Raw genomic sequence first — 17,217 nt, 5'->3', positions numbered from 1 at the left:
AGGAGAATGAGCCACCGACACTGTTTCCTCTAAAGTTCTTAAGTACTAGTGAGTAGAGGGCCATCCTTCATTAACAATACAATATGAAGAATATAGTAGCATGTATTAGAGGCTGGTGCAGCAAGAAGACACAATATATAGTAGATTGATAGGAAAATATTTAAAATTGTGCATAAGCATTTTTATGGTGCAACAAGTCAACATTATCTTATCATCAACTTCAAAGTTTTGCCCAAGGCCGACCACACTGGCAGTCCTGCCCCAGAGAAGGAGCAGCAGCGGACAGAGACGCATCTGCTCCTTTATCTCACGCTTACCTGCTCTCCCAGACCTGGCAATTACCTGGCAGAAACCTAGTTTAGTTAATTAGGAAATGACAGAACACAGAATAGTTTGGGGCTTGTGAAAGAGGCAGGAAACCTTCAGGAGACAGAAGACAAAAGTAATTTTAGGGATTAAGGTAATTAAGCATGGTGGGAATTGGTTCACACACTCATGGCATATTTCTTATGGGCCTACTGCAGAAAAGGCAGAAGGCTGATTCCCAGGGCCTTCCTCCAAGGCCTCCGTGAGGAGTGCTGGATTTCGTACCTAGGAAGACTCTCTACCTCTCCATGCTGGCAGAAGACCCCCACAACTCATGTGTCCCTGGAGTCCCAGGGGTCTCAGGACAGGACGCGGCAGGCCAGGGACCTTGCTTCTGCTGTGAAAATGGATCTACTTTACTAAGTGCCAGAGATAAAAGGGGGGGAATCCGTGGCCTCAGGTTCCAAAAGGTAGATGGTCAGGGGGAGGAAAATGGCGCCAGACTGATACCTCTAACCCCTCTCTGTGGGAGAGAAGGGGCCTGGAGCTTCCGGTTTTTTTGGTTTGTTTTTGTTTTTGTTTGTTTGTTTTCTCTTCCTTCTCTCTTTCCTAAGCTGACCATATCAGCACCCTGAAATCCAGCCTGGTGACTATTCATAAGAACCACTGACTCTTTAAGGTTCAGCACTCTCAGCACCCTTGGAGTAAAAGTGGCAATAAAAGACAGAGGGAACTGGTCAAAGATGGTGGCTGACAACGTGCAAACAGAAATAGATCAGGCAGGGGAGGGCTTTGGGGTCATGGGGAAAGCAGTATTGAAATGGCTGATAACAGGGCCTGGTCCAGTTCACAATTCGGAAAGCCAAATGAGGATTGAGGCCCAGAAAGGAGGAGGCCACGATGAGAATAAAGAGGCTCCTTCTTCTTCTTTTTTTTTTTTTTTTTTTTAATATTTTTATTTATTTCTAGGGGAGAGAGAGACAGCGTGAGCAGGGGAGGGTCAGAGAGAGAGGGAGATACAGACTCTGAAACAGGCTCCAGGCTCTGAGCTGGCAGTCAGCACAGAGCCCGACGTGGGGCTCGAACCCACGAACCGCGAGATCATGACCTAAGCGAAAGTCGGACGCTTAGCCGACTAAGCCACCCAGGCGCCCCAAGAGGCTCCTTCTTCTAAAGAGTGGGGCAGTCCCCCCAGATGTCTAGCTCATGTTAAATGTCCAATAAGTGTGTGAAATAATGAACGAACAAAAGGACACACATCACTCTACCTCTCCAATGGGTCCAATGTTAGAGACCTTATCGTACTTTTACGTCATAACCCACCCAAGCGCCTCCCAACGTGTTAATTACTGGTGACTCTCTGACTTACACACATCTTGAGTCGCCTATCAAACCAGGAAGAAGCAACCTGAAACTGTCTCCACACAAAGCAACATCACTGGATCTTTAACTACCCATAAAATCCCATGTAATTTTCATCAAAGCATTTTAATAATGAAAGTGTTATTTTATGTTCAGAGAATTGTACCTATTCCAAGTGCCTTCATTTGCCTTATTTTTATTTAACGTCTCACAACAAATTTGGCAGCTGGAATTATTATGCCCATTTTGCTAATTCTAAAAAGCAAGACAAATTAAATTCAGGCTCAGTATCATAGAATCAGCTGGTCTCATGACACTATACCACTGAGTCCGTTTGGCAGATCTATACTAAGATTTCAGTTGAAAAAATTCCTCATGTTCATCTATGTTTTTAATAGCTTCTGGGAACAAAGTATAAAACTGGGAAATTCATTAAAGTTATAACAACTTTGTATAGCATAACAGTGATGGAAATATTCCAATTTCAAATGAGATAGGTAGCTAATAATGAATAGCCTACATTTGATGGTTGAGAGTCCCACCTTGTATTTTGAAATTAGTCCACTCCGGCTCTCTCTTTGTCCAAGTAATTGCTCAGCCCTCGTCATGTATGACTCAAGTTCCCTCCGTGACTCCTCTACTTTCAGCCTGACATCCAGATCTGGTGAAGCATCAGCTGAATTTTTCAACATGGCAACTAATTTTACCATAGTGATCTACAAAGACAAAAAACTCTCAACAGCTGGTCCAGCTTTTCAGTTAAGTCATAAATTAACAAATACATTCTTTGAGGAATAACTCTTATTTTCCCACTAGACATAAGAACATCCTAATTATTAAATTATTGATATTTTCCAATGTACTCTAAATTATTTAAATACATATATAAAATGCACAAGTAATAGTTTATATAACATTTCCAACTTCCAGGGCAATCCCTCCCTCTCTTCCCCATCTTCCCGCTGACCACTCGGTTTTAATAACTAGAATCACTAAATAGGAGATATTAAAGAGAGACCTGAACTTTCTCTTTAGCTTCTTGAATCTTTGTCTGAAGCCCAGCTGTGAGAACATGTTGAAGGGACTCCTGGCTGGAAATGTTTTGCACATCCAGTTGTAAGGTGTCTTCGATTCTAGACACAAGCTCTTCATACATAGAGCCTTTGGCAACAAGATGCTATTAAAACAAAGTGAGACCAAACAAATATTTGGATTATATGTTAAACATTAACCGTAATCTCATGAGAAAATCATAAAAGTTTATTATTAATAAAAAACAAGGTACATTTGTACTCTAAAAACGTTATTTTTAAAATTTATTTAAAACTTTTGTTAGTACAATCAGATTCTGAGAAATATAGTCTTTTATAGATTATTCTTTATACAGTAAGCACTTCAATAAAATAAAGCCTAAAAGTAAATCAATGCCAACAGAGAGAAAGTAAGTTGAGAAAGTAGTAATAAACCTTAAAATGAAGTTGTTCTCTCTCTTTCTTTATTTTGAGAGAGGGAGAGACAGAGGCAGAATGCAAGATGGGAGGGGCAGAGAGAGAGGGAGACACGGAATCCAAAGCAGGCTCCAGGCTCTGAGCTGTCAGCACAGAACCCAACGTGGGGCTGGAACTCACAAACCGTGAGATCATGACCTGAGCTGAAGTCGGACGCTCAACACACTGAGCCACCCAGTGGCCCCATAATGAAGTTGCTCTAAGTCAAATCAGTTGGAAGGAGATTCAATAAATGTTACTGGAGAAAATGACTACTGGAAAAGAAATCTCTTTATAACCATGCTTTATACAACATACTAAAAATAAATTTCAGGTGGATCAGAAAGTCACATATAAAATAGGAAACCACAAAAAGAAATTATCCATGAAAAGTGATCTACACTCTGGCTGTGAAGGGGCCTTTTTAGGGATAAGAATGGGAACATAAATATAAAAATTTTACACGTGAAACAAAATAAATGACTTTAAAACATCAACAACTGGTAAAAACATGTGCCACACAAATGAAAATGCATCACGATTCAAAGAACTCATAAATTCAATAAGAAAAGTACTAAGATCCCAAAGAAAATTCAGAAAACACAAGAAAAGATAATTCACAAAACAAATGGCTGGTAAATGCATGAAAGATAGTTCAACCTTACATGTAATCAAATAAGTACAAATTAAAATAATAACGAGGTACCACTTCTCAGTCGTCAAATCAGCAAAAAAATTTTTAATTACAACTCAAGGGTGGCAAAAGTCTGATAAAACAGAAATTACACTGTTTGATATCAACTATATAAATGTTGATTGTATGTATCTTAGAGCAGTGGAATCATGGTGATTTTCCTCTTCATACCTTTGCACATTATTTAAATGTTCTACAATTAGCACATTCATATTTAATTTCATTTTTTTAATTATAAAAGTAACAATATTTGGTTACTTGGTTTACATGTATGAGGCATTAGGAAATGTGCCAAGAATGGGGCATAAATGCCAGATCAAGACAGAGTTAGTGATTTGTAAATCCTTACACACATTTTTCTATGAATATAAATCCATTTAGTATAAAAAAGCAATTGTTTTTAAACAAAAAACTAAAAAAATCACATCAGCTGTACTATTCATCAATTTGCATTTCTTACTTCACCATATATCTCGCTCTAATAAAGATCAACTTAATTCCTTGTTAACATAAGTATACCCCAGTATGTTTGTATTTCATCGTTTATAAGAGGGATCATTGTCATTGTTTTCAAAGTTTTTTAAAATACTGAATTTCTCATTCCTACTCATTTCTTTCACTAAAATAAATTCCAGATACAACAAATAAATATAAAATAAAATAAAAATAAAAATAAGCACTGGCAGATGGCACAGGTTAAGTGTACATATTATTTTCAAAGCAATAAAAAAACGCCATTCTTATAAACCATGAAAACACAAAATGCTTTATATACACCTTCCCGAAATGTGGATTTAAAAGAATTACATAAACGTTCCTTTACTCCAGGAACTTTCCATCTTGTTGTAATTTATGACATGCTCCATAAGTTTTATAGCTGAGCTGGAACTCAGTAAAAACCTCAGTTGTAACTTCTTTCCCAGGAGAACTGAGTGATATTAAAACACACTCTTGCTTCATTGCTTTTCAATCAGCCGACTGCCCGAGAATAAAGACAGAAAGGTTTTACCGACATCCGTCACCCTCCCTGCATCAAGGAAGGAAGGGTAGGTGGCTTAATCAGTAGGTGAGCTTTCAAAGCATAAATTGTGTTATCTCTTTATGCTCACACTGCACTGACCTACCTGCATGATAATATCCTTACTCGTCTCCTCATTGCTCTCTGAAACAAGAGAATATTTTCATCTCCAACACCTCGCTGGGAAAATCAGTTCAAGAATTGGAACTCATAAGGTATCATTAGTGGCCTCCTAATCTATCCTGTGTCTTCAAGCAAAATCTCAGCCAATGATCCAGGAATGACAGTCCACGCAATGTTTATAACACTCAACAGAGCAAATTCAAATAGTAGTCTTACTACTATTTACCTTAAAATCTTGTATTTGTCTTGTACATAAGTCCACTGCCACAAAAGCTGTCTTTTTAATAGTTTTACACTCTTACCTGCAAAGATTCTTCCACTGAGGCCTCTACACCCTCATGACATCTCAGAGGCTCCAAAAGAGATGCAGTTTCTGCCTCCCAGGTTTCCACGTGTTCGATGAGTTTTTCAACATCTTCAGCCACTTTGAGTTGCCCTGTGAATTCATTTTCTTTTTCATGTCCTTCCCCAGCCTATAACATGCAAAATTATCGCTAAGAAAATGGTAACATCTACTTATAAAATGCTTTTCTTTTTTTTTTTAATGTTTTTTATTTATTTCTAGGAGAGAGAGAGAGAGAGAGACAGCGTGAGCAGGGGAGGGTCAGAGAGAGAGACACAGACTGAAACAGGCTCCAGGCTCTGAGCTGGCAGTCAGCACAGAGCCCNAAACAGGCTCCAGGCTCTGAGCTGGCAGTCAGCACAGAGCCCGACGCGGGGCTTAAACCCACGAACCGCGAGATCATGACCTAAGCGAAAGTCGGATGCTTAACTGACTAAGCCATCCAGGCGCCCCACTTTTCTTTTTTTTTAAGTGTATTTATTTTGAGAGAGACAGAGACAGCACAAGTGGGTGAGGGGCAGCGAGAGAGGGAGAGAGAGGACCCCAAGCAGGTTCAGCATTGTCAGCACAGACCCTCAACGCAGGGCTCGAACTCACAAAACTGTGAGATCATGACTTGAGCTGATACCAAGAGTCAGACACTCAACTGACCTGAGCCATGAAGGCACCCCTAAAATAATTTTCAATTAAAAAAAGCTATATCCCTTTTTTTCCTAAAGACTCCTAATTCAACATTCTTTGGTAACTTAAAACCTACTTTTTGGACAATCATAATCACACTCTATGATCATTCACATGTTTTTTCTTTCTTTTCTTCCTTCCCTCCCCTCCCCTCCCCTCCCCTCCCCTCCCTTCCCTTCCCTTCCCTTTCCTTTCCTTTCAGAGAGAGAGAGAGAGAGAGAGAGCAAGCATGAGCAGGGGAAGAAAGGTGCAGAGGGAGAGAGAGAGAGAGATAATCTTAAGCAGACTCCACCCTCAGCGCAGAGCCCAAGGGAGGGCTTGATCCCACCACCTGGGATCATGACCTGAGCCAAAATTGAGAGTTGGATGCTTAACTGACTGAGCCACGCAGGCACCCTTCACATTAGGTTTTCTTAATGAGAATGTCATCCCTATCATTTAGTTATTATCATCACCATTTTATAGATAAGAAGATTAAAACTTCGAAAATTAGGGTACTGACTCCATAAACATATTTCTAAAACTCAGACACAATTTAAGTAAATACAACTATGAGTGATAGTAATTGTGAAACATCACCAAGAAGAGACTCAGACTCCAATTTCAACACAATTAAGCCTCTTCCCGTTAATAACCTCTCAACATCCTACAGGTTACGCTACAGCTTTTTAAATTTTTTTTTAAACATTTTATTTATTTCTGAGAGAGAGAGAGAGAGAGAGAGAGAGTGAGAGAGCATGAGCAGAGGAGGGTCAGAAAGAGAGGGAGACACAGAATCAGAAACAGGCTCCAGGCTCTGAGCTAGCTGTCGCACAGAACCTGATGCAGGGCTCAAACCCACGAACCGTGAGATCATGATCTGAGCCAGTCAGAGCCTTAACCAACTGAGCCACCCAGGCACCCCGTGGTTATGCTACAGCTTTATACGACAGATGCATCCTTAAAGCTGTTAATTAGGTATCTTAAATGTACTAGAGAAATATAGTATTCCACACCCTTCTATTCTAAAAACGTATTGCACAATTTCAGATCTTTCAAGACTTTGATCAGGTGCCAAACACTAGTGCACCATCCCAGTAACTGGCCAGGGCCAGTGCAAAATTAAGCGAAATTGATGTGTTATTGTTCAGAAGGAGACACATTTCCAAAATCACTGGTATTATCTTACATGTGTACTAATTCGTTGTTCCTTTTCCATAGTCTTCTCTATAATCTAAAACCGTTCTCAAAGCTAAACAACAAAGCAAGAAATAAGGATTATATTGCCCCGCACTGTACAGAAAGGAAGCAAGACACAGGCCAGGGGGTAGGCCAGAGCTAGACAATTCCTGAACATGAGGCAGAAGTCATCTGAAGAAAATATCAACTGGGTGTTCAGAGCTCAGGAGTCATGACAGCTTCTGCATGTCTGTGGAACTCCTCGGTGAGGAAGGGACACAGACTTGAATGCCAAAGCCTCCTTCATGAGGGATCCACTTAAGCATTCTAGTGGAAAATGCCCACACTTTAGGTGTTACCCAATAATCCCATTTATCACTTTTTCAACAATATAGTTTTATAAAAGAAAAGTAGCCACATCATGTCTACACACAAATGAAATAATAAAGTATGACTATTTTACCTTTACATCCTGATTATGATCTTCAGGAAGTTCTATTGACATATCTGTTGAAAAATCAACAGTTGGTTTTTCTTCTTGATATAGCAGAGTATTTTCATAATTGTCAAAAATGGGCTGATCCTGTTTTTTTATAAAGGGCAGCTTCATTTCCTAAGAAAAATGTCATAAAATTTAAAGTCTGTTTTTAAAAATTATTTATTTACTTATTTTGAGAGATAGAGAGTGAGGGGGGCAGGGAGTGGAGGAAAGAGAGAGAGAGAATCCCAAGCAGGCTCTGCACTGTCAGCACAAGGCATGACGTGGGGGCAAGCTCACGAACACTGAGATCATGACCTGAGCCAAAATCAAGAGTAGTTGCTCAACCACCCAGGTACCTTGAAGCCCATATTTTTATATGAAGATATATTATTACCAACAATAACTGGACATAATATATTCAACATATTTGGGGGATTTATCACTTAGTAACAATATTATAAAATATAAGCACTTCAAAAACACCTCAGTCTCAAATTATTAAGAATAAAAAACATAATAATTTAAGTTCAAAAATTATTTCTTAAAGATCTGCTTTTATAAGGTACCCTGCTAAATAAAAAGCCATATAAAGTTCAGTGTATGTTCTCAAGGAGGATGAAATCTGTATGCAAAAATGTTTATGTTGTTCTATACTGGTAAATGAATTTCAGCTACAAAACTGTATATTACATGTCCACACCAGAACTTGTACACAAGGGACACCTGAGTAGCTCAGTCAGTTAAGCGTCCAACTCTTGATTTCGGCTTAGGTCATGATTCTCATGGTTCATCAGTTTGAGCCTCGTGTGGGGCTCTGTTCTGACAGTGCAGAGCCTGGTTAGGATTCTCTCTCCTTCTCTCTCTGCCCCTCCTCTGCTTGCTGTCTTTCTCTCTCTCTCTCTCTTTCTCTTAAAATAAATAAATAAACATTTTAAAAAAACCAAAAAACTTGTACATAAATGTTCACAGCAACATAATTCATAACATTCAAAAGGGTGGAAAGAAGCCAATGTGTATAAACTGATCAATCAATAAATAAAATATTGGTATCCATACAATAGACTATCATTTGTCATAAAAAGTAAATGAAGTGCTGACACATTACAACACAGACGGACCTTGAAAACATTATGCTAAGTTTAAAAGGCGAGAAACAAAAGACCAAATATCATATGATTCCATCTGTGTGAAATATCCAGAACAGGCAAATCTACAGAGACATAAAGTAGGTTCGTGGCCACTGGGGAGCCTGGGAGAGAGTGGAGAGTGATTGCTAATGGATACAGAGTTTCTTTAGGAGATGACAAAAATGGTCTAGAATTTATGATGGTGGTGACTGCACAACTTTGAATATACTAGATATACTAAGTTATAGGCTTTAAATGAGTGAATTGTATGCCATGGGAATTAGATCTCAATGAAGCTGTTACCAAAAAACAAAAACCAAAAAAACTTACAAGTTGAGTTTTTGTAATAAATTTCCTCCATCTTTTATTCAGCCTTCTCAGTTCTTTAGAAATAGATGATCCAACTTCATCATTACTGACTTGAATTAAGAAATTTCCCACTTCATTTAAAGTTGTATGTTCTACATTCCACTGGGATATTGTCTCAAAGGGAATCTATACAACATATAAGCAACACAACTTAATGACGTAACACTTGTCTTCCCATTATCTATAATGGATTTTTACCCAGGTGATTCTAAGCAAAAGTGAGTATAAGGTTCTTGCAGACACTCTGACCATCCCCATAGAGGATTCCCCACCCCTGTTGGACTAGCTCTTCACCCTTAGTCACTAACTGACAGGCACCAGCTAGCTATCTGTCGTTGCTTTTGGTCCTGAACTTTTAGGAAGTATCTGATGTTCCACCTTTCTACGTAGCCAATGAGCTTAGAGCAAAGGCTCTCATTTATCAGTTCATGGTGCCTTTACTGTGTCAGTAGTTTTTTCACAGATTCCCTAGGCCAGAAGATTCATCCAACAATTCTCATTTTCAAGTAGTCGGGTCCAAAGCACTTGGTAGTTATTTGCTGCATGGTGTCCAACAGACTGATGTTGCTGTGTCTCCCTCAAAATTTAAATTATCTTTAAAGTCCTCTGGCAGCTCAGAGCACCTCAGTGCAGAGTTCAGGAAGTGCAAGGCTTACAGTGTTATTTTTCTGAGTTATGTGAATTTTAATAAAGTATCTTTAATGGATGAAGTGAGAGAGTATTATGGTAAGCAAAATAACTCAGAGGAAGACAAAATACCACATGATTTCACTCATATGTGGAATTTAAGAAACATAACAAATGAGCAATGGGGAAAATAAGAGAGAGAGAGAGAGAGAGAGGCAAACAAGAAACAGACTGTTAACCAAAGAGAACTGATGATTACCAGAGAGGAGTTGCAAGGGAGGATGGGTGAAATAGGTGATGGGGACTCAGGAGTGCCTTTGTGATCAGCACCGGATGTTGTATAAAAGTGTTGAATCACTATATTGTACGCCTGAAACTACTATTACACTGTAGGTTAACTACTAGAATTAAAATAAGAATTTTAAAAAAGGTCATTAAACACAGAAGAATTGTTGAAAGCCAAGGATGTGAATTTCTAGTACACTATAGGTGACAAAGAGAATGGCTCACTAACCCCTCAAATATTCTTTATGCGCTCTTACACTTATCATAAATTTTACTTTCATATAAATAGCCCATTTTCAGCCAAGGAAATTTAGTTTCTATTTGGAAAATGTTTCATCTGAGACTTTTCATCAAAATTATTTTCAAGCAAATATCCATTCGCAACAGAGGAAAAGAAACGAAAGAAAGAAAAACTATCCCAGAGAATATTCATAAAACAAATTATGACATGACTAGCAGATGAAAACAATAATTTATTACATTGCAATTCCTTCCACACCTCTCCACGTAAGTATAAGCTATTCTGCATTTTCTTCCTCTGGAAACACAGGAAGATTTTAGAGCTGAAAGGTATTCACCCGAATGGAAAAATAAAACTTTTTAAAATATCAAGTTATTTTAAATGCGTCTATGAGCTATCGAATATTCCAGGTCTTTTCTTCTCTTTCCAAAGAACTTAGCAATATATCTTTCAAAAGCTACCGTGTGTATGTGTGTGTGTGTGTGTGTGTGTGTGTGTGTGTGTGTGTGTGTGTAAAACCCATAATGAGAAGAAAACTTCCATTTGGCAATTGTATTAGAAAGAAACTAAACTCTCTCCAATACCTTGAAGAATATTTCCAACAATCATACTTACTCTTCCCCAGCTTCTCATTTTTGGATTGAAAATGAGGATCTCCAAACAAAATGAAAAAAAAAAAAAAAGAAAGTAGAGTTGAGGAGGTAACAGTAGACTGAAAATACCTCTTTAATCTGTTCCTTCTTTGTCTCCTCAAAACAAGCCTTTAGTAAGCGAAGTTTTTCCAGATAAGTAGCCCAACATGTCAAAACTTTCTGAAGAGTGGACTTGACATTATATATATTTTTTCTATATGTACAAATATTATATTCCAGTGCCATATACTGTTTACTAATATCCTGATATTCTCCATCTATAATGTTAGCAAAACAAGAAAGTAATCTTAGAAGTTTTTTATTAAGAAAATAATGTTAAGAAAAATACTTGCATATTAATCACAAATGGTCAAGTAAATATGTAGTCTGATGATATTAAAAATGAATGCAAGAATTTTCCAAAGAAAACACATGTTAAACCAATTTCTAAAACATTAAGGTATAAAGAAAGTCAAAGAGATAAAATGCTATTTTTTTGTTTTTTTATTTATTTTTTTTCTTTCTTTCTTTTTTTTTTTACAAATAGTTTATTGTCAAATTAGTTTCCACATAACACCCAGTGCTCATCCCCATGAGTGCCCTCCTCCATGCCCATCCCCCCTCCCCCCTACATCCATCAGTTCTCAGTTTTTGTCATAAAATGCTATTTTTTTTAATGTTTGTTTATTTTTGAAAGAGAAAGGGCACAAGCAGAGAAGGGGCAGAGAGAGAGAGAGGGAGACACAGAATCCGAAGCAGGCTCCAGGTTCTGAGCCGTCAGCACAGAGCCTGACGTGGAGCTCAAAACCACAACCTGTGAGATCCCGACCTGTTATGAAGTTGGAGGTACAACAACTGAGCCACCTGGGTGTCCCAATAAAATGCTATTTTAAAAAGTTTTTTAAAAATATTTATTTATTTTTGAGAGAGAGAGACAGAGAGAGACAGAAGGACAGAGAGAGAGACAGAGCATGAGCATGAGCAGGGGAGGGTCCCAGAGAGAGGGAGACACAAACCGAAGCAGGCTCCAGGCTCTGTGTGAGCTGTCAGCACAGAGCACAACATGGGTCTTGACCTCACGAACTGTGAAATCATGACTGAGCCAAAGCTGGCCACCTAACCACTGAGCCACACAGGTGCCCTAATACTATTTTTAAGTGGTCATTTCATCAGAAAGTAACCGCATAGCTTTACCTAAAGTCTTATGTATTTCTTCACATTTTTGCAAGGAAGTTTCAAGTTGAGCTAGGAACTCTTCTTCTTCAATAAATTTCTGGGGGGAAAAGAGAAAAATATATTGACAGTTTTTTACTGTTAAAAATGTGCCGAGAAATCCAGTGATGAAGCACTTAGGCACCAAAGTTTTCTTAAGGCTTTAATCCTATATATTTGGGGAGAAGAGAAGAGCAGTTCATGAAGAAAGACGACTAAGATCTAGCAGACAGAAGCAGAATATGAACACTACATAGGTGTGAGACCTGACAAGGTCCATCACTGCCATGATGTGGTTCAACAACAGTTTTCTTCCTGGGGGAAAAGGCAAGTTACATATACCCTGTTCAAAAGCTCCTACTTCACGTATTTATTAAAATGGCATAATTTATGCCAGTTTCTCTTATTTCACACATTTTATTAATATTGAATACTTTTTAATTAGTTATGTGAGAGCATATTGTAAATAGATACCATCCATCCCACAAAAACATCTGAGTAACTACCATCAGTCAAATTATGTGTCCTATGTGAGCAAATTCTGCAATGGAAAAATAGAGAGTTAATTAAAAGCTCGTATTTACTGTGCACTTATTAAGTGCCAGTGGTATGATTACTGAAATGGAAAAATGAAAAATCAAAGTAAGGAATATATTCAAAACCTAGTCTAATTGAGAATGATGTCTCCTATTTGGGGATGTACAGTGTTTAAATCATAACTTGTTCGATAAATTTGTCTTCGTTGTGTTGTTCAATTTTTGTATGGAAATTTACAATCTTGGATTTGTCTTTTTTGCCTCTCATTCCAAAAACAGAGAAACACAAAGAATGATATTAATTCCTAACTGTAGAATGACATTTCTAGTCTACTTCTGTTTTAATTTACAAAAGAACATATGTATATTTAAATCATTTGCAACACTTTTCCCCCATAAATTGCAAGAGCTAACCCCCTTCTCCAAAAATAAGCCCCAGACAAAATGTACTGTCTGTCTCACTCTTACATTAAAATATTCTTAAAAAAATTATTTTTTGAATGAAACCATGAAGCTGAGTGAGAAATTTTATTTTTATTTTTTTTTAATGTTCATTTATTTTTGAAGAAGAGAGAGAAAGACAGAGAGACAGAGTATGAGTGGGGGAGGGGAAGAGAGAAAGGAAGACAGAATCCAAAAGAGGCTCCAGGCTCTGAGCTGTCAGCCCAGAGCCCAACGTGGGGCTCGAACCCACAAGCTGTGGATCATGACCTGAGCCAAAGCTGAACACCGACTGAGCCATCCAGGCATCCCAAGTAGGAAAACCTCTTAAACAAGAAGTCCAGTAAGTGAATGCTGGTATTTTTAATAACTTGAAACTCCTTCTAATTATTATGTTAATTAGCCTGGTTAACTGAGCCTCCCCTGTTGTGGTAAATAATTAGATTTTCTTTTCTCACTCCTCCCACTGTCTGTTACTTGGGTACTTACAATTCTGTTCTCTGGGCAATTTTAAGCTGATGAAAACTATCAAGAAACCTCATCTCAAAACCTGGAAAGGTGAAGGGAATGTGTCTTAAGGAAAAATGCAAACTCAGCACCCCAACATGGAGAATAGTTGTCGAAGACACAAAATAAAACAGCTTACATGCCAGTCTTCCAGCAACAATTCCACAGATTCTTTGCTCCCATATTTGACGTCCCAAACATCCAATTTTGTCTTCACTTCATCTAGCAAACCAAGAACTGAGTACTTATAGTAATGAAATTCTAGAAGTGGAATGAATTTTTCCCCTGAAATGTTGTTGATTCTGGAAAACATTGCAGGTTTTAGAATTTAACTTAATATTATTGCCCAAATGCGAGACAATCTGTTTGGCAGTTCTAAAAATATTGGGTCTTTGGCTCTTTGTCTTAAACACATGGAACTCAGATGTATCCTCAAATCTTTTTTTCCTTTTTTAAAGTAAGAGCTACCACCCCCAACGTGGGGCTTGAACTCACAATCCTGAGATCAGGAGTCACATGTTCTACCAACTGAGCCAGCCAGGTGATCCAAAACTTTTTTTCTTAAACAGAGTAAAACAAACATTGTGGCTAAGTATAAGACAACTATTTCTGAGAGGAAAACATCTAATAGAACATTATCTGATGACTATTCCCCTATAGAAAAAAATCCTATAATAAATCTTAATCTCCAAAATATTTTACTACATTTGTAAGGTTTTGTATAACTGAATGCAACTATAATTTCAACATTTGCATATTAAAACAGCTCTCCTTATTAAGGCTAAAACCCTCTCATTATCATTGCAATAAACTGTGAATGAATAATGAGAAAAGAGAAGATGATGTGGCTAATCATCAATTAAATAATCTCTATAGTATTTTAGAATTTACGAAGTACTTTCCGATACCTCCTCTTGTTTCACCCAGTACCCTTGTGAGACATAAATGGGGTGATTATCACGATCCCATATTTACAAACGAGGATACATGCTCAAAAAGACAGTAAATTGGCCAAAACTCAGATACGAAGCTCATTTTTTTACTCCACATCTAGAGCCTTCCCATCACCAGATCCTACCATCCAGTAAAAAAGAAACTGTTAGCATGATATAATGTTACTATTACAAAAAATGTGAAGGTACTGTTAATCAAGATTTAAAAAATCCGTATCAGAAATCATCTAAAAATCTACAATTATCTGGTCCCTCTAGCATCCTGTTAGTGCTCAAACATGAACTGCATCGGCAGTTGTGAAATGGCAGTGTTACAAACCGTGCTTTCATTTCCTCCAATTTCTTAGGTGGTACCAGTGGCAAATTTTTTTCATCTCTATTTTCAAATGCCAGGAGAGTATTCGAATGACAATCAAATTTATCCATCAGATTCTGTAAAGAAATTTAGCATGACATCAACCAGACTTTTAGCCAAACACTGTAATTGGGGGTTTGTTAATCTCATTTGCTCTGGGTATGCGCTGCATCTTTTTTCAAAACAATCATAAAGCCCTTACTTTTTTTTAACTAAAACTTTGCCAGTGAGTGACTTCATAAATGCTTTAAAGTGGAACATTTTACAGAGAGACAGACTGCAGTTCCTTTGGTAAAAGCATTATCAAAACCTTTTGTTTTCAGATTTATTTTCCATTCCTTTGTGAGTTCACATGCCATAAATGTCATATAACAAATTCCCTCATACCATTTTAGTGAGAATCCACTCTCTCAGATTTAAACCAGTCTCTTCTCCCCTTTTTGGTCAGGCTTTACAGTTGCATTAGAACTTACTGGACTCTATTCTTACTGTTCCCACCTTGCACTAACACAATGCCCATAAGGAAGAGAAAGTATCTTCTGGCTCCCAAACTCCCCAAGGGAATCATTCCAAACCATCCTCAAATAGGCACTATATTTCTTTCCCTTCTCTTTAGGCCAAAGTCTTCCTCAAGAAGAAGTCCCTAACAAAGCATAGATTTTTCCATGTTTCTTTTTAATTTTCCAACCTTGATTAAAGTCATTTTTTCTTGTATTAGAGCCACGGCTTCACAGTAATCCTGGGAAGCTGGCAAGTCTTCCTCTATAAGTCCCTCTACCTCCTGGAGCCAGGCTTCAATGTGATGCAGCGGTGAGGGCAAGGCATGATTCAGGTCTCTTTTCCACATGTTAATCTGAAAAACAAAAACTGGTGATTTGCTAAACATTCTTCTAAAGTTGATTTCTTTGCACACAGTTTGTTGAATTCTTCAAAGTTTCTCTGATCTATCAGTCAGGCAAGTCTTTCTCAAAGGGGCAAACTTCTGAGTTCAATATCATTTGCTTACCCGCTGAAGAGAAGATTATTTGTTTAAGAGCAATAGAAGGGGGCACAAGGTGGGCGCCTGGGTGTCTGAGTCAGTTAAGCATCCGATTCTTGATTTCCACTCAGGTCATGACCTCATAGTTCATGAGTTTGAGCCCCGCACTTGGCTATGCACTGGCAGCACAGAGCCTGCTTGGGATTCTCTCTCTCTCTCTCTCTCTCTCTCTCTGTCTCTCTCTGCCCCTCCCCTCCTTTCTCAAAATAAGAAAATACACTTAAAAAAAAAAGATATAGAAGGGGGTACAAGGATAAAAATGAGTATTTTGATAAACCCATAATCAGTTATGAGAGGGAAATTAGAATTATTTAAAGCACCCCTTGGGGCGCCTGGGTGGCTCAGTTGGTTAATCTTCTGATTCTTGATTTTAGCTCAGGCCATGATATCTCATGGTTCATGAGTTCGAGCCTCACATAGAGGGGGCTCTGAACTGATAGCACACAGTCTGCTTGGGATTCTCTTTCTCCTTCTCTCTCTGCCCCTCACTCACTTTCTCTGTCTGTCTCTCTCTCTCTCTCAAAATGAATAAATGTTTTAAAAAAGCACCCCTCTAAGCAAGGGTAGACTGTTATGTTGAAGGACCATTATTTGAAATGTTGTATGGCCTTGTGTTCTCTGACTTGACAACTACACCTCATACTCAGACTAGAGATTGTTTTTCTCACTAGTACTAATCATATATTCACATTACTGCAAATGACATATCTGATAAAGGGTTAGTATCCAATATCTATAAAGAACTTATTAAACTGAACATGCAAAGAACCAATAATCCAGTTTAAAAAATGGGCAGAAGACCTGAATAGACATTTTTCCAAAGAAGACATACAGATGGCTAGTAGACACATGAAAAGATGCTCAACATCACTCACCATCAGGGAAATACAAATGAAAACCACAATGAGATACCACCTCACGCCTGTCAGAATGGATAAAATTAACAACACAGGAAGCAACAGATGTCAGCAAGGATGCAGAGAAAGGGGAACCCTCCTACACTGTTGGTGGGAATGCAAACTGATGAAGCTACTCTGGAAAACAGTATGGAAGTTCTCAAAAAATAAAAAATAGAACTACCCTATGATCCAGCAATTGCATTACTAGGTAGTTACCCAAAGGATACAAAGATATTGATTTGAAAGGACACATGCACCCCAATATTTATAGCGGCACTATCAACAATAGCCAAATTATGAAGAGAGACCAAATGTCCATCGATGGATGAATGGGTAAAGAA

At 38.1% G+C, this 17,217-nt stretch overlaps 1 protein-coding gene across 1 annotated transcript in view; it reads right to left on the bottom strand.

Moving 5' to 3' along the window:
• Window positions 1–17,217, bottom strand: part of SYNE2 (spectrin repeat containing nuclear envelope protein 2) — a 337,350-nt gene that overhangs the window by 210,413 nt on the left and 109,720 nt on the right. The window contains exons 12-21 of the mRNA XM_039242122.1: window positions 15,627–15,791; window positions 14,903–15,015; window positions 13,770–13,932; window positions 12,129–12,207; window positions 11,025–11,212; window positions 9,111–9,275; window positions 7,636–7,785; window positions 5,293–5,463; window positions 2,687–2,845; window positions 2,211–2,384 (exon numbers count right to left, since the gene is read on the bottom strand). Of these exons, the coding sequence (XP_039098053.1) occupies window positions 2,211–2,384; window positions 2,687–2,845; window positions 5,293–5,463; window positions 7,636–7,785; window positions 9,111–9,275; window positions 11,025–11,212; window positions 12,129–12,207; window positions 13,770–13,932; window positions 14,903–15,015; window positions 15,627–15,791 (1,527 nt within the window). The remainder of the gene's footprint in view (window positions 1–2,210; window positions 2,385–2,686; window positions 2,846–5,292; window positions 5,464–7,635; window positions 7,786–9,110; window positions 9,276–11,024; window positions 11,213–12,128; window positions 12,208–13,769; window positions 13,933–14,902; window positions 15,016–15,626; window positions 15,792–17,217) is intronic.

Source organism: Hyaena hyaena, unplaced genomic scaffold (assembly GCF_003009895.1).
Source record: "Hyaena hyaena isolate Hyena2069 unplaced genomic scaffold, ASM300989v1 scaffold_208, whole genome shotgun sequence".
Classification (NCBI taxonomy): Eukaryota; Metazoa; Chordata; class Mammalia; order Carnivora; family Hyaenidae; genus Hyaena; species Hyaena hyaena.
Note: the sequence above shows the minus strand (reverse complement) of the source record. Positions and strands in the feature narration are given on the sequence as shown.